The sequence below is a fragment of the Malania oleifera genome, chromosome 2, assembly GCF_029873635.1.
Source record: "Malania oleifera isolate guangnan ecotype guangnan chromosome 2, ASM2987363v1, whole genome shotgun sequence".
NCBI classification, from domain to species: Eukaryota; Viridiplantae; Streptophyta; class Magnoliopsida; order Santalales; family Ximeniaceae; genus Malania; species Malania oleifera.
In genome coordinates, this window is record NC_080418.1 from 119,143,774 (window position 1) to 119,166,022 (window position 22,249).

The 22,249-nt window shown below is 34.8% G+C and overlaps 1 protein-coding gene across 1 annotated transcript in view; it reads left to right on the forward strand.

Moving 5' to 3' along the window:
* Positions 1–8,057, forward strand: part of LOC131149816 (mRNA-decapping enzyme-like protein) — a 33,121-nt gene extending 25,064 nt beyond the window's left edge. The window contains exon 8 of the mRNA XM_058100580.1: positions 7,892–8,057. Within this exon, the coding sequence (XP_057956563.1) occupies positions 7,892–7,948 (57 nt within the window). The 3' untranslated portion in view covers positions 7,949–8,057. The remainder of the gene's footprint in view (positions 1–7,891) is intronic.
* The last annotated feature ends 14,192 nt before the right edge of the window (positions 8,058–22,249 follow it).

A 22,249-nucleotide genomic window follows, 5' to 3' on the forward strand; every position in this document is an offset into this window, starting at 1 on the left:
TGTGGATCTAAGTTTATAAACATTATTTACATTTGTCAAGAGAAACCACCCATTGCAGCCATTGTTAATTGTTGGCTTTTGTTGACATCAAGGACCTGTTTGGGCTGCTAAGGTTTGGTGATCATTTTAAAATCAAAACAATTTTTGAAAACGGAGTTGCCACTTTATTTTATTTTGAAAAGGAAAAATAAAAAAAAGCCTTTGAAGAGAGTAGGTTGGGGAGTACAATTGTGCATAGGGAAGGTAACATTTGTAATCCCCACTTTTGAGAATTTAAAGAGTTAGCACTTTAAAACACTTATTCCATCAAATGATTGTCATGCTTACCTATTTTTTGTGTGTGTGTGTGTGTGTGTGTACATCTTATTAGAAATGATTTTTGAAAGAATTAACTCTTGAAAAGACTTTCATAGGATTTATATAAAAGCCCTACTACTTTAGGTCAAATCAAAAACAAAAAGAACAATACACCTATCAAATACATGCATGTCAAACAAGTGAGAAATTAAATGAGATTTGAGTTTTTTTGTTTGTTATGGCTGAATTTACAAAGTAGATTGCCTGCATATCCTTAAAAGAGGAATCAAGTCATTTGTAATTTGAAAAACAATTTGATCTTTGAAGAAGATATCAAACAACATGAATTTGCATGATTTTGGTTTATTTGGGGAGGAAAACCATATCCCGATTGAAATCTCTTGAAGTATCTAGGGGTGTAATTGGTTTATTACGGTTCGGTTATGGGATGGGCCAAATTGAAAATTGAACCAAACCTTGCGGTTTTTAATATTCCCAAACTGAAATCAAAATCGAACTGAATTTATTATCCCTTGGAGAACTGAACATTCGGTGGTTCGGTTTTGGTTTTTTTTTATTTTTAACCAATTTCTAAATATTCAGCAATTGCTTTTCACAAGCGTTGTTGAGAATCTATTGGGCATTATGATTTCTAAATAGGAAATGGACCAATCATGTACTAACATACTAATTAAGTAATTATATTAATTTATATATATAATTTAAATTTAAATCGATTTTTTTTTCAGTTTTTCGGTTTGGTTATTGTTGAAATGTGGAAAAGAAAGCTGAATATTCCACTAACTTATGGAAAATATTACATTCCCTCTAAATAGATGATAATTCTCTTCTAATTACTAGGGATTTTTACAACCTACTGAAAATAGAATATCCTATTTAAAATGGAAAGTAGTAAAATAAGAAAGACTATCTACAGAATCGGGTAACATGCTACCCAAATCCCATAGGATCATGGAACCAAAAGTTGATTTGTTAGCTGTAAATCTCCTAAAGATCAGCCTCTAAAGGCTGATAGATATTTAATAATTCTACACTCCCCCTCAAGTTGGGCTGTAAATATTGATTAGGCTCAGCTTGGAACTCAGTTCATCAAAATTCTTTCTTGGCAGAGCCTTGGTAAGGATATCGGCTGTTTGGAGACATGTAGGCACATACAACATCTTGATTATTCCTTCCTCTATTTTTTCTTTTATGAAATGTAGATCAATCTCTAAGTGTTTTGTTCTATCATGATGCACTGGGTTCTTTGCAATGTAGATGGTTGACTAATTGTCACAGAACATCTTCATGGATTCTTCACCTGAAATCTTTAATTCCTTCAGAAGCCTTCTTAGCCATGTTCCTTCATAGATGTCGTGTGTCATTGCCCTGAATTCAGCTTCTACACTGTTTCTTGACACAACTGATTGCTTCTTACTCTGCCATGTAACTAGGTTTCCCCACACATATGCGCAGTAGCCATAAGTTGACCTTTGATCATGTATTAATCCTGCCCAATTTGCATCATTGAATACTTCAATATCTCTTCTTTGACTCTTTCTCAAAAAATAATCCTTTACCCGGTGTTAGCTTCAGATATCGTAGGATTCTATGAATTACCTCCATATGTTATTCATTGGGATTGTTCATGAATTGACTCACCATACTAATAGAGAAGCCAATATTAGGTCAGGTGTGAGAAAAATATATAAGTTTTCAACTATCTGCCTTTATCCACTAGTGCATTGTGTTCCTTGGCTCCTAGTTTGGTTGTTGAATCTATAGGAGTATCTGCTGGCTTGCATCCGAGCATCCTAGTCTCTTTCAAAAGATCTAGAACATATTTCCTTTGGGAGACAAAGATTCCCTTCCGTGACCTTGCCACTTCCATGCCTAGGAAGTATTGGAGATTCCCAAGGTCCTTGATTTCGAATTCTTTAGTTAGAAGATTTTTGAGACTGCTCATTTCCTCCTCATAATCTCCTGTTAGAATGATGTCGTCCACATATAAAATGAGGATAGAAATTTTTCCTTCTGGAGAGTATTTAACAAATAGTGTATGATCTGATTGACATTGAGAATAGCCATACCTCTTGACTACCTTTGTAAATCTCTCGAATCAGGCTCTTGGAGATTTCTTGAGCCCATATAATGATCTTCTGAGTTTGCAAACTTCGTTGTGTGTAGCTTGTGTCGTGAATTTAGGAGGAGTTTCCATGTAGACTTCTTCAGCTAAGTCTCCATTGAGGAAGGCATTCTTGACATCTAGTTGGTGAAGAGGCCGATCTAAATTTGCTGCTAAAGATAAGAGGACCCGCACTATATTTAACTTGGCTATAGGGGCGAATGTCTCCTCGTAGTCGATTCCATATGATTGAGTGAATCCCTTTGTTACCAGCCTAGGTTTGAATCGGTTAACACTTCCATCTTCATTGTATTTCACAGTGAATTTCCATTTGCAACCTACTGGACGTTTTCCAGTTGGTAATTCTGTGATCTCCCATGTTCCATTCTGTTCTAGTGCACTGATTTCTTCCTAGACAGTAGACTTCCATTCAGGTGTACCGAGAGCGTCTTGTATGTTATTAGGAACTTGGATTTTGTTGAGGTTTGCAACAAAAGTTCTAAAATTCGATGACAGCCCTTGATATGACACAAAAGTGTATATCGAGTGTTTTGTGCATGATCTCACACCTTTTCTCACAGCAATTGCACAATCACTGTCATCATTACTCATTATGGGAAGTCTCGGAATTAGAGTTATCTGGTGGATTTTCACTTGATCTAGGGCTCGGATTAGACTCTTGAATTTGCTCAAGGAATGCTTCTTGTTCTATCTCCTTTTGGTTCCTTCTCCTCCATGAATAGGTAATCAACTCATCATTTTTTGTTGGTTGAATAGTGTCCAGAAGCTGATGTTTCACGGGAGATTCTAAGAAGGGATGTGAAGGAGAAATGGAGTCAGTAGTTGGAATAGATTTAGAGATTTGTGATAGGTGAGAAAGGCCAGAATCAGAAGAAGGGTGAGATTACTCTTCAATATCCCAAAGCTGGAATTCCTTTGTAATCTCCCCCTGAATTTGAGATTTGGGGTTATATGGTTGTTGCTTAAAAAAAGTTGACATCCATGGAGTGATAATATCTTTTAGTAGCTGGTGAATAGCATTTATAACCCTTTTAGTTTGGAGAGTACCTGAGAAAAATGCGTTTAAGGGCTCTAGGATCAATTTTAGCTCGGTATTGACTATGAACATGAACAAAAGCTGAGCACCCGAATACTTTGAAGGGAATAGTGGAGATGAGTCGAGTATTGGGAAAGGACTGAAGTAGAGTTTGACATGGAGTTTGGAATTTAAGAGCGCGAGAGGGCATCCTCTTTATGAGGTATGCTTTAGTGAGAATGGCTTGACCCCAAAAGTGTTTCGGTACATGTGTAGAGAACATGAGGGAGCGGGCAACATCTAGTAGGTTTCAGTTTTTTCTTTTGGCAATTCCATTTTGTTGAGGAGTGTTGACATAGGAACTTTGGTGTATTATACCTCGACTCAAGAGATAATCACCAAGAATGGATTTGAAATATTATTTGCCATTATCAGTTTTCACAGTCTATTTTTTCTTGGAATTGTGTTCGGATCATGGTGTTAAAATTTTTGAAAATCTAACCTGCCTCTGACTTTTCTTTCACAAGGAATATCTAGGTAAGTCTAGTGTGATCATCTATAAAAGACATAAACCAGCAAGATCCGGTAATAAACCATCACTATGAATCATTGAAAAGGGTTGGGATGCTTTGTAGGGTCGATTGGGATAAGAGTTGCGAACATGTTTTGAAAATTGACACATCTCACACTGAAAATCATTTGGATTTTTATTATTGAATAATGAAGGAAAGAGTTCTTGAGATACAAGAAATTTGATGTCCTAACCTATATTGTCACAACATAATTGCACTATCATTATTAGAACGAATGACAGAAAAATAACTTTGACTTCTAGACACTAAACAATCGGATTTGTGAGTTGTTTCTTGAGGAGGATCATTAACCTCGAGAAGATAGAGCCCCAAACACATCTTAGCACTTCCAATTGTCTTCCCCGAATCCAAGACCTGAAATTTGCACATATTTGGGAAAAATTTAGTAACACAATTGAGATCCCGAGTGAGTTTACTAATAGACAGTAAATTGCAATCCAAATTTGGCACTATAGAACTGAGTTGAGTGTTAGGTTCTCTGAAATTTTTACAAAACCTGTACCAGCCACCTTTGAGAGTAAACCATTTGCTATCTTGACTGTTGAATTTTCATAACAGGGACTATAAGTAGAAAAAAATTTCCTATCTTTGGTCGTATGGTCCAGTGCTCCTGAGCCTATAATCCATGGACCTAGCTTCTCCTTTTAAACATAAAGAGCACCTAAAAAATTACCTTTGTGTGCCAAAGAACCGGTGCCAACCACAGTAGTAGGGCATGCTGAAGTTTGGCTGGACATTTTGTGCAATAATTCTAGTTGCTTCTTGCTTGGTTGGGCTGCAACTCCTGAGAGATAATCATCCTTTCCCTTTCCGCATATAAACATCATCACGGAATGGGACCATTGGAGATAGTTATTCCCATTAAGTTTGTGTCCTGTGATGGGCATGAGGCTGCTATCTTAACTGCTGCTGTTGCCTGAGACCATGGCTTCCTGAATGGTGGTGATGTCTGAGACTGAAGAGGTGGAGTTGTGTCTCCCAGTGGCCATACTGTATTTGGTCATATGGGAAGATTAGGGTTCAGAGGATGCTTTGATACCATGTTGAAATGTGGAAAAGAAAACTAAATATTCAACTAACTTATGAAAAAGATTACATTCCCTTTAAATAGATGATAATTCTCATGTAATTACCAGGGATATTTTCAACCTACTGAAAATAGAATATCCTATTTAAAATGGAAAACAGTAAAATAGGAAAGGCTATCCACATAATCGGGTACCATTCTACCCAAATCCCCTAGGATTGTGGAGCCAAAAATAGCTAACAAAACAACTAATTTGTTAGCTGTAAATCTCCTAAAGATCAGCCTCTAATAAAGGTTGATAGATATCTAATAATCTACAGTTATATTTTGGAAACCGAAACTGAAATCGAAAATTTATATTTTCTAAGACCGAAATAAAAACCGAATATCGAAAAACTGAACCGCTTGTGATTTCTGTCTGATTTCGGTTCGGTTTTCGATTTTTTTTGTAATTTTTGTATTCCCATGGAAATATCTTTCAGAAAATAGGTTTTTTAATTAAGTCAATAGCCAAATCATGAATGGTCCATTAACAAGTTAAATTTTCTAAAAAATATATTAGGTTTATTTTGAAGGAAAAACCACAAAAATCATTGCAAAGTGTGAATTTTTTAGGAGAACCACAAACTTGCCTTGACTGTCAGAAAAATGTTGAAGAACACCCAAACACTGCTTCATGGATGTATAACCCCAAACAATTTGAAAAGTTTACAAAAACATTGATGTCTTTGAGGTGAAAAGATTGGAAAACATGCAAATGTCACTTCATGTATGTATGGCCTCAAATGATTTGAAAAATTCCCTAACATCATGAAAATTCAGAAGAAAAAATTCCCTAATATCATCCAAAGGTACTTTACCATGTTTAGAGACATTAACATACTTGGAATCATCAAACAAATTAAGAGAGAATGCAAAATATGCACTCTTGAGAATTGACCGTTGACCACCTGTAGCCAATGACAGAATGACTACATTTTCAAAAAGAAAAGAGGCTGGTCAACCGCCTGGAGTGGTCGGTTGACCGCCTGAAGAAGATTTTTAATGCACATGTATGATTTTGACATTCTAACATGCCTCTTTTGATGCAATCATGAAAGAAACATGTTTTATGATCCCTAGCATGCATTTTTAACATAAGAAGGAGGAGAAACCATGAAGTATGAATCATGACATTCAAGAAAACCTAAACATGAAATAAATAAAGGGTTTGACATTGACCTTTTTGAAGAAGAACCTTCTGTAGATCAAGTGAAAGACTCCTCACTTTGAATTTCACCTCCGAAGTCCTCTTCTAGAGAATATATGTGTAATTTCTCTTCTTTCTTTCATTCAAATAAAGACCCTCTTGCAATTCATCTATTCCTTTTGAAAATCCTCACTTTCCCCCCATTTTAATCTGTCCTAAAGTCTTCTCAGAAATGTCTTTTTATGGACCTTCAAAGAAGAGAGGGAAAACCATTTTCGAATTCAAATTTGAAAATAACTACAAATAACCACCACCAATTAGTTGCCTATGTCAGAGGTTGACATGTGACATTAATGGTCTGCAGCCAATCACGTGGACACATCAAAGAATTTAAATTTGTTGCAGGCCGGTCGACTGCCTTCAGGGGCCGGTCGACTGCTTGAAGATTCTGGCCTACGGTTAGTATGGAGGGCCAGCCGACTGCCCTAAGAGGTTGGTTGAGCCCAGTACAATTTTGCTTTTTCTCTTTATTTTTCATGAATTTTTGCATCCTAAGTTGGGTTGATATTTATTTGGTAAAAAATGACTATTGACTGTTAATGGTAATTCACAAAGTACCTATATCTACAATTGTGGCGATAGGGGCATGATCTGGTAACATGCCAATTTGGCCTCTATTAATAACTGAAAGGGTGCACTAAAAAATGCGGGAAATGCTTAGAAAGCATGCATTATTTGTGGTGTGCGACTCTGTTTCTACTTGCAAAGCCATGCCCCTTATTTTTTTTTTACTAGGATTGCATCTCTCAACATTCGTCTGGGATTTGAAATGTGCTCGAGACAACATTATTTGATTACAAAAACATAATGAAAGAGCTGGCTTAACCTTAATACTAGAAATCAAAATGTTTATGGATGTTTATATTAAAACTCGTGTGGGATATGTTTTGGATATTTGGGCGAAAGACACTGATCTTCTCTAAGATTTGACAAAAAAATAATGACCTCTCTCCCGAGGTTTTAAAATTTTCAGGAATCTCCCTTGAGGTTTCAAGAATTCTAAGGACCTTCCTAGAGGTTTTTCAAAAAGACAAACCTCTTATATTTTTGCAAAAAAGACAAGTTTTTTGAGGAGAGGTTTGTCTTTTTGGTAAATGTCAAGGGAGGTTTGTGACATTTTTTAAAATTTCAGGGGAAGTCCCCGTCTCTTTGTCAAACCTCAGTAGAGGTGTCTTCTGTCGTAAATATTTTCAATTAGTTAATATAACCTCTTCTGAGGAGTCAGGAGTAAAAAGTATACAGGATAACCAAAAATCAAAATTTTTTATTTTTATTTTTTTGGCTACTGGCTGGTAAATAAACATACCTTAAAATATGTTTTTTTCCCCGTTGATTAATGCATCTTGCTTTCCAGTTTTGATCACTTCTTGGTTGGCTTATTGGAATTGGCAGTTGAGCAGCTTTAAACCAACATTCTTGCATTATATTCTAATATTTGCACATATCGTTTATTAATCAAGTAGAAATATTTTCTCAGCTCTGTGCACATATAATCAAATAAATCTCCTTAGCTGCTTTTATATTTTATTATTGTGTTTCTGATTTGCTGCTGTATGTGTTATAGGACGATCAGTTCATTGACGTGGTATATCGAGCACTGCTAAATGCGCATCACTCATGACCAGTTTGAGGGGCAGTACAATACTCTTGAAGGAATTTGTCTATTGTGTAGTAATTTAGGGAAAAAAAAAAAAAACAAAAAGAAACTGCGTGGCAGACCCATTTTGTATAGCATTCTTCTTTGATGTGGGGAGCGCTCTCCTTAAATATATAATTATTCTGGTTTTGGTCTGTTCCTGTGGCTGATAAATGGATATTGCAATTGAAATGTCATTGGTGTAAGCTAAGACAACTTCAAATTTGCAAAATTGAGTTGTAACAAGTGATGTTGATGATATGCCCATTCAGAAGTCCATGCTTTGGAGTTCATTATGTGAAAAAATATATGTTTCCATGAGAAATAGCCAGCATGAACTGATTAGCAGTGTTGTGGATATTGCATTTTTCTGAACAGCGATAATAGCAAGTTCCTCTTATTTATTCTCTTTATCAGTATAATTTGTCTGAAAGATGCGTGCAGGGTACTCTCTCTCTCTCTCTCTCTCTCTCTCTCTCTCTAAAAACCATATATATTATGGTGTCCTAGCTAGTGTGCTGCATTTGAGAGCATATGTCATCCTGTGATTTCATTCATGTTTTAGGAACTTAAAAATGGGATTTGCTATACTAAATTGAAAGTTCACATTATACCTATCTAGATGCATGGAAATGGATTGAATCATTTATGAATTATTTACTCATTTATGACCCATTTATATAAAATATTTGACTCATTAATGATCCGTAGCCTATACATTGGTCAACTTATTTACTCATTTAATTTGCTAGGATTCTCAACAATTCAGCAACATGTGTAACCGTTGATGGTTTTCTCTCGCAAAACAGCCGAACCAATCGTCGAAAGGTATAGAAATTGTAAACGGTTTGCTAGAAAATTACACAATTTTCTTCATAAATTGCATCATTCCGTACATATTCAAACAAAATTGTCCATGCATGATTATAAAATTATGTTTTTATTCCAAATTATAGTATTAATTGTGTAATTGTATTGTATAATTTTAAATGATAGGTGTAACTAATAATATAATTACATATTTATATAATTACAATTACATAATTATGTACATGCATCTATGTTAAATAGTTTGGAAAATTGAATTGATCCAATTACATACATATTCAAACTGAATTGTCCATATACAAAATTGTGCATATAGATTTTCAAAATAATAACATTAATTATATAATTATATTAGCAGTTTAATTTCAAATGATATATGTAGTTAATGCTATAATTATAATAATTTATATGATTACGGACATATATAAATAAAATGCATTATTTAATTAGTACATGCATGCATATTAGGTGGTTTGAATAATTGAACCAAGAAATTATGTATATTTATAACGGTGTAATTACATATATATATATATATATATATATATTCGAATTGAATTGCCTAGAATTACAAAATTAGGTATGTAAATTTTTAAATTATAGTGTTAATTATGTAGATTTTTAAATTATAGTGTTAATTATGTAATTCCCATAAAAAGTGGTATCACTTTAGCTAGGTCTTGTATTTTTATTTTTTATTTTTGTTTATTGAAGGCCTATACTAGATTCCGCATATGATTAGAGGACTTATCTCCATCGTGCATTTGTTCTTAGACTTCTTAAGAGTTGAATCTCGAACTTCTAGTACTGAATTATTAAAATTTACCTAGTGTAATATTTAAAAAAAAATTAATTAGATCCTACTAATATCATTAGATGAGACCAAACCAAATTTGAATAACAATAAAATGCAAAACATTTACAAAATAGTAAAAATCCCCTTTTTAGTTGTTTTTAATTCTCATATAAATGAATTATCTTTGTTTTGAACATTCCTAATAAAACTTGGTATCTCACCTTTTAAGTGTTCCAAAGGAGTCCAACTCCTGACCTTTCCAACCAAATGAAAGAATAAAAAAATTACTTAACTTTGTGCTACACTAACAACAAAATTTAATAAATTTAATTCTAAATTTTTTGTTCAAGCATATAATAAGAAAAAGACTTTACATCTATTAAAAAACCATACACTTGATTATACAATTCCTCTAAATTTTTTAAAGTAATACACACCGGTATTCTATCTATCATGGATAACAAAGGTCAACAACCATTAAATAACAAATAGAATAGTTATAATTTTCCAATGATCTAATCACCCTAGTCAATTATATGCCTTGCCAACCTTAGAGTGTAGGGTTACTACACTCTGACTTTCTTCTATGACTTTCTTGCTACAAGTTGAGGCTTTCCAACATCAAGTCTTTGCTCGTTCATGAGTAATGAAGTTACATGAATTTTCGGCGAACATCCTTGGACGGTTCAATTCATACCCAAAAAAATAAGATGAAAATAAATTTTTTGTGCGATGCAACTTAAAAATGATTTGAAAAGTGGAGAACAAACGTACCCCACCTCCTCAGTGATAGGTGAAAAGTGGGATAAAGAGTTGGTTTACATTGTCATCCAAGATTTGTACAAAGTGTTGATCATAAGATCAAGTTATTGAGTGGATGAACTTATAAGGCATTATATTTTAATGGCAAAACCTAAGTTGGCGATACTATAAAAGTAGCTTGATGAACTGTTGGAAGCCAGTTTTATACAACCTTCTAAAGCAGCATTGGAGAAGATGTTCCATAGGCTAAAGGAAAGCCATGTATATGTGAAGAAAGAGAAATGCTTCTTTTCTTATGAACATATCAATTTCCTTAGCCACATGACTTTGGATGGACAAGGAGAAGGTGATCCAAGTGTAGAGGGTTCCAATAACTATGTATGAATTTGATTCCTTTATTGGATCTCCCCCTATTACTACCAAAAGAATGTTAAAGGGACCCCCTATTACTACCAAAAGAATGTTAAAGGGACTGGAAAAGGCTTGCTCCATTAACAAAGTTGTTGAAAAAGGATCAGAAGTGGAACTATAATCCCTTTGAAATACGCTAGGATGATTTCAACTTTGCTTTTAGACTTTGGTGGTGTCTTATTATATGGAAGTCTTGCCCATGATAGTTGGAAGCCTACTAAAGCTAAAAAGAAGTATTTGGATGGACAAAGAGATGGTGATCCAAGTCTAGAGAGTGCTAATGATAACTATGAAAGAATTTGATTCCTCTATCGGCACTCCCCCTACTAGTACCGAAAAAATGTCAAAGGGACTCGAAAAGGGTTGCTCCATCAACAAAATTATTGAAAAAGAATCGTAGGTGGAACTATAATCCCTTTGAAATACACTAGGATTCATTCAACTCTGCTTTTAGACTTTAGTGGTGTCTTATTATATGAGTTTTTCCCATGATAGTTGGAAGCCTAGTGAAGTCGAACGAAAGTTTATAACTCAATGTAAAGAATTATTAGTAGGTTATCCAATATTACCTTCAACTATGGTGACACTACCTACTTGGGTCAAAGTTCATTATGAAAATGAATAATTTTGTTGATAGTCACTTCTTTACATAATACATCCCCATGATAGGCTCATTAGCAAGTGTTAGCCTAACATGACTTTTGAATCTTATTTTGATGATAATAAATCAAGGTAATTTAACATGTTGTGGTTTAAGTGATGATGTTTCAAGAAATCAAGCATATGAAATTACAAAAGTTCAAGCATTATAAATTCAAGTTCAAGCATAAGAGTCCAAGATCACAAGTATTATGAAAGATTGCATTCCAAAGCCAAGTGATCAAAAGAAAGCTCAAAATGTCAAAGATAGACAAACCTTATGAAAGCTTAAAAAATATTGAAGCTCAAGGACATGATGGACCCAAAGCAAGACATACATGAAGACTTCAAGTTTAACATTCAACAAAATTTTCCTTATATGTTGAGACGCATAAAGCTTGAGCTTTATTAAAAAAATAAATCTACTTCAAGTTTAGAAAGTTTTAAAGTCTTAAGGAAGTCTTGTGTAAGTACTTCAATTAAATGTCAATATGAATGCTTTGAAGCTCATTAGGGTTATTTATTGACTTAAGTTTTGAAGTTTTAGATACTACTTTAAGCTTTATGTGTCTCAACATACATGAAGGCTTCAAGTTTAGAAAGTTTTAAAGTCTTAAGGAAGTCTTGTGTAAGTACTTCAATTAAATGTCAATATGAATGCTTTGAAGCTCATTAGGGTTAATTATTGACTTAGAGACCATATTTTGAAAACCCCGGAAAATACCTTCCAAAGTATCAAAACAAATTGGCAAGAGTTTTTGGAAACAAGTTTTAAAAAACAGGTTTTTAACTGCCTAGATGACTAACCCTTGATTGGTCAAGCGACTGACATATATGCTGAATTAAAATTGGGAAACAGAATAGGTCCAGTCGACTGACCCCTGTGAGTCCAAGCGACTGACCCTATACTGACTTTGATATTACTCTAAATTTCAGAGTCTAGGCGACTGACCCCAATGAGTCCAGTCGACTAAACTTCGTAATGGCTATTTTAAAATAGCGTTTAAAAGTTTCCAAATTATGTTGTTTGTGCCCCAAACTTTGTCAAAACTTGGGAAACACTCCAAGTAACTTGGGCAACACGAAAATATGACTTTTTAACTCTATAAATTCATGATTTCATAAATGAAATCAAACCAAGAATTCAAATCTTCAATCAAGCTTATAATTCTCATACTCTTCAAAAAGTCTTCTTGTTCACATACTTGCGGAAGTTTTTTGAGACTTGCTGAATTATTTTTCACTGATCTTTTAGCATAAATTTTGAGTTTGATCGATCAAAAGAAAGATCCTGGTGATATATTCTTTGAGCTTCAATTCTATTCTTCATTGATATATAAATTGAAGTATTCTTAGTTGTGCTATAACTTGTACTAATATACTTTTTTTGAGAGTGATTCTTGTACACAAGAAGTTTTCTTGTTTTCTTGACAGTTCAGGATTGTTGAATCGTTGGTTTACCGAACATGGGGTATTGCTTGGAGAGGAAGGCTCTATCCTATTGAATGAGTGTTGTAAAGGTTTGCTCCGCCCGTAAAGGAGTGGTATAGTGGAATCCTTAGGTGTGTTGCCTAAGGCAAGGACGCAAGGGATATAGTCAAACCTCGCAAAAACTTGGTGTCATTCTATTCCATACTCTTTTTAAATTTAAGCACTTATAAAATATGTGGTTGTGTACTTAATTTGCTTAATATTAATTTGTCTTTGGGAATTGCGGAAACCATAAGGGAGTTCTTTTGGTTGATCAATACATATGGCAGAAACCGTAAGGGAGTACATTGATTGATTAACACCCAAGACTCATTAATTCGTTGACATATTCAAAAGCTGAATCTTGGAAGCGCTGCTGCAATTCATACATTATTTAATTGATTAACTTGTGGATTGTGTTGGCTTATTGATTGATTGGATTGATTCATTTATTGGGTCTTAATTTAAGTTTCTGTAAGATCAAATTGATATACTCTTTCATAAAGATTTAAAATTAATTTTATTCTCAGCTGATATTGAAATTGAAATTCAAACCATCCTTGTGTGATAGCTAAATATACAATAAGTTGGGAAAAGAATTTATAAAAAGAATTCAAATAAACTTTTAAAACCCAATTCACCCCCCTCTTAGGACTACACCTTACTTTTCAATTGGTATCATAGCAAGGTTGTAGCAAATATTAACCTAGAAGCTACACAAAGATCTTTATGACACACCTAGGTTTATCTCCTTTTGCTGAGGGTCAATCCTCAACTAGACCTCCTATTTTCTGCGGTGTTAACTACACCTTTTGGAAACAAAGAATGAGAATATATTTACAAACTATGGATTGCAAAACATGGAAAGTTGTCACACAAGGTGACCTTGTTCCCACTAAAACCATAGATAATAAAGAAATACCCAAAGAGGAAAAAGAAATGACCTACAATGACCATAAAATGTTGCAAGTAAATTCAAGTGCTATGAACGCATTATATTGTACCTTTGACATAAATGAATTCAATAGGGTCATGACATGTAAATCAGCTAAAGAAATATAGGACAAATTAGAGGTAACCTATGAAGGAACCGTTGATGTTAGAAATAGTAGAATCGACATGCACAAGTGAGTATGAGGCCTTTAGGATGAACCTGGATGAAACCATCACTAGTATGTATACTAGGTTCTCTCATATAATAAACTTTCTCAATGCCTTAGGGAAAAACTACTCTACATATGAGATGATCCAAAAAATCCTTAGAGGTCTTCCACCCATTTGGGAACCTAAAGCCACAACAATTAAAGAAGGAAGAAATCTCAAGAATGCTTCCCTAGATGAATTAATTGGATCACTTCTCACCTATGAGATAGCAATGAATGAAAGGAATGCTGAAAATAAAAACAAGAAATCTATAGCCCTTAAGGCTGCAAAAGAAAGCTCTAGTGAAGAAAAGGAAGATGAAAATGAATTAGATGATGATGAGATAGTGCTACTCACTAGGAGACTTGGAAAGTTCTTTAAAAGAAATAGGAAATTTGATAGAAAGTTTAGAGGTTCAAAATCTGAGAAAGGAGAAACAACTAAAAAGGAAACTAAGAATGAACCTCCTACATGTTACAATTGTAAAAAAGTTGGACATATTAAACATGATTGTCCACAACTGAAGAAAGAAAAGAAGAAGAAAAAGAAAGCAATGAAAGCTACATGGGATGATACAAGATCAAGTGAATCGGAGAACGAATCAAGTGAACAAGAAATGACAAACATATGCTTCATGGCTCATAATGTTGAGGTAAACTCCTACTATAGTTCATCTGAAGAATCCAGTGATGAGTCATGTAGTGATTCATGTGATAGTATGCCTTCATACAAAGAAATCCAAGCTGAATTATTTGCCTTGCACAATAGGTTCATAAAAGTAACTAAAAGAAACATTGCCTTGAAAAAACAAAATGAAAAGCTAAAGAATCAAGTAGAAACTTCAATATCTACTGAAAAAGAAAAAGACTCACACATTGATGATCTTATGAAGAAAATAAATGAGATGTCTTAAGATTTAGTTAACTTACAAGAGAATGGTGAAAGCAAGAAGGACCTAGAAATAAGTAATCTTAGAAGTAAAATTGAGGATAAGGATAAAAGCATCTACAATTTTACAAAAGGTAAAGAGAACTTTGAAAAGTTGATTGGAACCCAAAGAATGCCATTAGACAAAGAAGGAATTGGATACAATAGTATTGAGAACAAAAAGAAAAGGAATCTATCATGGGATACTTTGTAAAGGAATCAAAACATTATGCAAGCACATCTTCCACAAATATCTATGAACACACTACGCGCTTCTTGTGTAAGAAAAAGGGACATATAAAATTTGAATGCCCATTTAAAAGAAAAAATGTTAAAGTCAAGAAAGTATGGAAAGTCAAAGAAAATAAATCTGAAATAAAAAAAACCTAAGAAGGTTTGGGTACCTAAAAGTAACACATTGAACCATTCTTGTAGGTTTACTTTAGGACAACCCCATCAAAAGACAAATGGTACTTGGATAGCGTATGTTCTAGGCACATGACCGGGGATAAATCCAAGTTCACCACACTAAAGCTAAAAGATGGTGGATACGTCACATTCAGAGACAATGCCAAAGGCAAAATCATTGGGATTGGTAAAATAGGTGAAGAACCTTCTCTCACCATTGATGATGTGTTATTGGTAGATGGATTAAAGCATAACCTATTGAGCATAAGCCAATTGAGTGACAAAGGCTTTGATATAATTTTTAAACAAGAAAAATGTATTGTTGAAAATAGAGAAAAACATAATATTCTATTCACTTCCTATAGAGTTAATAATGTATATTGTATAAACTTCGAAAATCTAAAATCTCAAAATACCATATGCTTAGCAGCCATGAATGAAACAAGTTGGCTATGTCATAGAAGACTAGGACACACTAGTATGGACTTACTTTCAAAACTAGTCAAGAAGAACTTAGTTATAGGACTACCTAGCACAAAGTTTGTTAAGGATAAAATGTGTGATGCTTGTCAATTAGGAAAACAAACTAAGTCCAACTTTAAGAAGAAGAAACACATTTCCACTAGTAGACCCTTAGAGCTTATTCACTTAAACTTATTTGGTCCCTTTAGGACACAAAGTATAGGAGGAAAGCAATACGCTTTCGTCATCGTTGATGACTACTCCAGGTTTACCTGGGTACTCTTCCTAGCCTCAAAGATGAAGCATGTAATATGTTGATAAACTTGTGTAAAAGACTTCAAAATGAAAAAGGCTATGGTATTCTAAATATTAGAAATGATTAAGAAAGAGAATTCAATAATAAAGATGTTGAAAAATTTTGCAATGAACATGGAATTAGACATAACTTTTCAGCACCTATAAATCCACAACAAAATGGAGTTTTGAAAGAAAGATTAAATCCCTTCAAGAAATGGCTAGGACTATGTTAAATGAACACAAACTACCTAAGTACTTTTGAGCTGAAGCAGTTAATACCGCATGCTATGTAATGAATAGAGTTTCCATTAGATCAAGTTTAAATAAAACTCCCTATGAATTATGGAAAGGAAGAAGGCCTAACATATTTGGATGTAAGTGTTTTGTGCTTAATGATATGACTTAGGGAAATTTGATGTCAAATCAGATGAAGGTATCTTTTTAGGGTATGCATCAAATAGTAAAGTCTTTCGAATTTATAATAAGAGAACTCTCACAATCATTGAATCAATCCATGTAACCTTTGATGAAGTTAATCCTTTTACAAAAGCAACTGAGATTGAAGAAAAAGATGATGCTTCACAAAAACTAGAAGATTTAGAAATCACAAAAGTTAAAGAAGAGAAACATGAAGAAACTCCAAATGATGATCCTATAGAAAAACTTGAGTTATACAAAGAATGGAAATTTGCAAGAAATCATCCTAAAGATCAAATCATTGGAGAAGAGTATGTACTAGATTATCATTGAAAAACTTATGTAACCACTATGCATTTCTATCCCAAGAAGAACCTAAGAACATTGAAGAAGCCTTGAATGATGATTCTTGGATAATAGCTATGCAAGAAGAGTTAAATCAATTTGAAAAAAATAGAGCATGGAAATTCGTTCCTAGACCCAATGACCACTCAATAATTGGAACAAGATGGGTATTTAAGAATAAAAAGGATGAAAATGGCATAGTAATAAGAAATAAGGCAAGACTTGTAGCTCAAGGATATTGTAGAGACTCGAAAACTATGGTAATTAAATAATAAAGAAAGGAGAGAAAATGAATTTTTAAAAGGGAACATATAGGGTCTAGTCGACGAATGCAAGGCGCTCGTCGACAAGCATCCTTCTTGGGCTCGTCAATGGGGATATTTGTCTCGTCGACGTGAAGTTATTGAGAGGGCCATTTTCAGGGTTTGAATCTCGTGGATGAGGAGTAGGCGTTCATCGACGAGACTACCGCTTGGACTCGTCAATGAGGACACGTGGCTTATCGACGAGGCCATGTGCACAACACTTTATATAAAGCCCAAAAACGAATTTTTAACAAAAGAAATTCATTTTTACAATTTCTCTCCCTCTCTCTCTCTCTCTCTCTCTCTCTCTCTCTCTCTCTCTCTCTCTCTCTCTCTCTCTCTCTCTCTCTTTTTCTACGTATTCTCTCACTTCTCTCTAAGATTCCGGCTCCATCTCTCCTCGATTCGATGATCAGAAGCTACCACAGTGATCTTGGGGAGATTCTCTACAACATAGTGGGAGCGAAATGTTGATTTGAGAAGTTTGGGAAACATCCCAAAAATAGGGTAAGTGGATTATTTGAGTATTTCTAGTATTACCAAGTTCATTTGAGTTTGGATTTTGTATTATATGAGAATATGTTGGGGTTTTGTGAAATAAAATCAGGATATTATATTTTCAGGAATAGGGTGTTTTAGGGACCCTGCAAGAGTGGGTCGAGGACCCCAGTGGATATCTTTTCAGAAGTCCAGGTAAATAATGAATAGTATATAATTTTTGAAGATGGAAAAATGAATAATATTTTAGGGATTTAGTTGATTGACATGATATATATATATATATATATATATATATATATATATGTATAATATTTTCAGGGTTATGGAATTATAAATGCTAGAAGTGTAATTTAGAACGTTAGTAGGCGAGCTTAATTACGAGGTAAGGGGAATATGTTATGCTAGGAGATTTTAGTATGATTTTAGTATAAAATATACATTTTACCAGATTATTATTTAGATTATAAAATAATAGTATAATAGAAAACACAGATTTCAGAGCATGTGAATCTAATTATTTAAATTGTGCGGCATGAGCTCATAACAGTTTAGCACAGTATTTATGCAGTTACAAATACCATGTTTTACAACATATTAGTAGAAAATATCATGAGATATATATGTTTTATAGAATGATGAATTTTCAGTATATATACAGATAGAAATTATATAGTATATTCAGAAATATGATTTACAGTACATGTACAGAAACATATATTTTCAGCAATTTCAGAATACCATGATTTCAGAACCATAACACCCTGATACTTAAATATTTAGACAAATATTCGGTTATACAGATATTAAATATTCAGTTAAATATTTAGATTTTCAGATTATTCAGATCAGTTTCACAGTATTATGGTTATTTCAAAATCATGGTAAAACAGTAATATAGATATATCAGTTATATATATAGTATCAGACCCTGATGGACCAGATTCAATCAGCAGAGCATGGTACCGTAGCTATTTTCAGTTCAGAGTGCAACCACATAACTCAGATAGTATGTGGATATCAGCAGTCGATCGTGCCTATGTTGTGGACAGGCTCTTCGTCAGTTAGGGTTGAGGAGGCCGATCTAACTTTCGGAGTTCAGTTGACTTATCCTGGTCGGCCAGCCAGTGATAGGTCCCGCCTTCGGGCCGCACAACCCTGTCATGAGAGGTTAAATCATGACTTTCAATTATCTATCTAGGGAATTTTTCTCAGTTATTATATATATATATATATATATATATATATATTTAGATTTATAGAAATCGTAGACATACCTATGAATATTAGAAGTATTATGAGTAAAAAATTCAGACAAACAGTTTATGATAAGTAACATAGGTATGAGCTATATTGTACATTATCTATACGTGTTTTCTCGGATTTAGTTATTTATGGTATTTCTAAATCAGATTTTACAAATATGTAAACTCACTTGCCACACACTAGAAATGGCATATTTCATCTTATTGACCTTTTGTCTCATCCTAGTGATTTAACATTTTTCAGGTGATCCAACTAGGCGAGCATATCAGGCTCGCAGATAGAGGGGACTATAGTACTGCCCTGTCTGTTGGATGAGTATTTTAGGCAATCATTTTTTAGTAGTCCCTAGATTCAGATGAGAGTATTTTTAAAATGGTTATGTTGTATATTTTGGGAAGAATTATGACACTCTGGTATTGTATATATTTATATGATTGTATGTATTATACTTATCACTGCTTAGGTAGTTTATTGGGTTTTAGATTCCATGGTCCCTATCTGGTCCATAATGATGGTCTGGTTTTATTAGAAGATATCAGAGTAGATATATTTTACAGTTATATATATATATATATATATATATATATATATATATATATATATGGCATGTAAAATTTGGTCGTTACAATTTGGTATTAGAGCCTAGGTTGTTAGGTTCTATAGACTTTAGAGTGCAGCGGAAGCAATACCAGAGTATAGGAAAGGATTTGAGGTTTTGTTCTCTAGTCTGGGTACATGATTTCTGTGGTGGTTTTTGTGTCTTTCCTCATGTGACAATTTCAGAAAAGCCATAGCAAACTATTGTCGGGTCGTGTGTCTAGGTTACAGGATTTGATTTTGAATTAAGATAAGGGAGGATAGTTAATTGTGAATATGAAAATTCAATTAGATGAAATAAATTAGATCTGTACGGGAGATAGGGTCCTTAAATGGTATTCTTTGTCTTTTCAGGATGGACCCAGGGAGTAGTGGTACGAATACTAGTGGCGATGGAGTGGGACCTTCCTATATAGGAGGCGGAGATACTAAGGTGGTATTGCACAGCGTCACCCAGCAGGTGATGACTGAGATGGCTAGGAGCTCAGGGGACCGTAGCTGCACGATTAAGCAATTTACGAAGATGAAACCCCCATCTTTTTCTAAAGGAGTTGACCCGATTGTGGCTGAAAATTGGGTCTAGGACATTGAGGAGACATTATCAGTACTTCCATGTATAGACGAACAGAAGGTAGTATTTACGACATTCAAACTAGCAGGAGAGGAAAAACGCTGGTGGAGATCAGCGCGATTGATTGAGGAGCAGAGACCAGATCCTGTGCCAGTGACATAGAGTCGATTTAAGGAGCTGTTCTTTGAGCGATATTTCCCTGCTATCATTCGGAACGCAAAGGCAGCAGAACTCATGCACTTAGCTTAGGGGCAGATGACAATATCATAGTACGCAGCTCGATTTATTAAGTTATCTCAATTTGCCCCACATTTGGCACTAGATGAGGAGAAGAAGGCGAGAAAGTTTGAAGAAGGCCTGAGGTAGAACTTGTTTGAGCAGGTTATCGAGTTTTGGGCTCAGATATTCACAGAGGTTGTTGATAGGGCTGCAGTTATTGAGAGTGGCATGCAGAGAGACATTGTAGCTCAGAGTTAAAGAAATAGGCTTGCGCCTCAGGATTTTCAGGAGGGTTCTAGTTGGGGCCCATGGAGAGGAGACCGTTATATGGGAGGTAAAAGGCAGATAACGGGACCTCGTGAGAATCAAGGTGTGCAGACCTACCCTGTGTGTTAGACGTGTAGGAGGCTACATTTGGGAGAGTGCCGGGCTGCGAGAGACGTCTGTTATTATTGTGGGAGACCCGGCCACATGGCATAAGCATGCCCAGGACTGCCGATCTAGGTCCTAGCTCCCAAACCCTATCGGGGAGGTTATCAGGCTCCCTGTGGAGGCCAACAGAGGTTATCAAGTTATTGCCTTATTTGATTCAGGTGCCACCCATTCTTTTGTGTTTGCGGCATATGTTAAATTGTTTGAAAATGAGACCCATTTATTAGATGTAGAATTATCAGTAGCTACACCATCAGGGTAAGTGATGAAGTGTCGTAGGGTGCTCAGGGATTATCCAATAGAAATTTAGAGGAGAGTGTTACCAGTTGACCTGATTGTGCTAGATATGCATGGATTTGATGTAATACTGGGTATGGATTGGTTGGCAACTAACTATGCTAGTATTGACTGCTATCTGAAAGAGGTAATATTCAGACCACCAGGTAAGCAAGAATTTAAATTTGTGGGATCGCAGGTGTGTTACCCGCTTCAGTTAGTGTCAACCATACAGGCAAGAAGACTGCTCCTAGATGGATGTCAGGGGTTTATGGCTTTTTAAAGGAGGTGTCAGAAAATGAATCGAAACTTGATAGTACAACAGTGGTAAGGGAATTTTCAGATGTTTTTCTAGAAGTGCTAACTGGGTTGCCTCCTGATCGTGAGGTAGATTTTGCCATAGATTTACCTCCAGGGACAGCGCCAATTTCTAGGGCTCCTTACCATATGGTTCCAGCTGAATTGAGAGAATTAAAGGACCAGTTATAGGATCTATTGAATAAAGGGTTTATCAAACCCGGCGTATCGCCCTGGGGAGCATTAGTGTTATTCGTAAAGAAGAAAGACGGGTCTATGAGGATGTACATATATTACAGGGAGATAAACAAGGTAACCATTAATAACAGATATCCTCTACCCCATACAGGTGATTTATTTGATCAGCTTTAGGGTAAGCGAGTCTATTACAAGATCAATCTTAGATCAGGTTATCACCAGGTGAAAGTCAAAACGGAGGACATATCAATGAAAGCATTTCGAACCAGATATGGGCACTACGAGTTTTTGGTGATGTCGTTTAGGTTAACTAATGCACCAACAATATTTATGGATTTAATGAATCGGGTGTTTCACCAATATCTAGACTAGTTCGTTGTGGTTTTCATTGATGATATACTAGTTTACTCGAGGATTTTAGAGGAGCATGAGGTACACCTACGGCTGGTACTTCAGACGCTCAGGGAAAAGAAGTTGTATGCCAAATTTAGTGAATGTGAATTCTAGTTAGAGAAAGTTGCATATCTGGGGTTTGTTATATCAGGGGATGGAATTTCATTCGATCCCAATAAAATAGAAGCAGTGATAAATTGGGAAAGGCCGAGGAATGTTCAAGAGATTAGGAACTTCTTGGGACTGGCGGCATATTACCCTTGGTTTGTAGAGGGATTCTTAGGATTATTAGGGCCTTTGACACGACTAACCAGGAAGAATGCCAGATT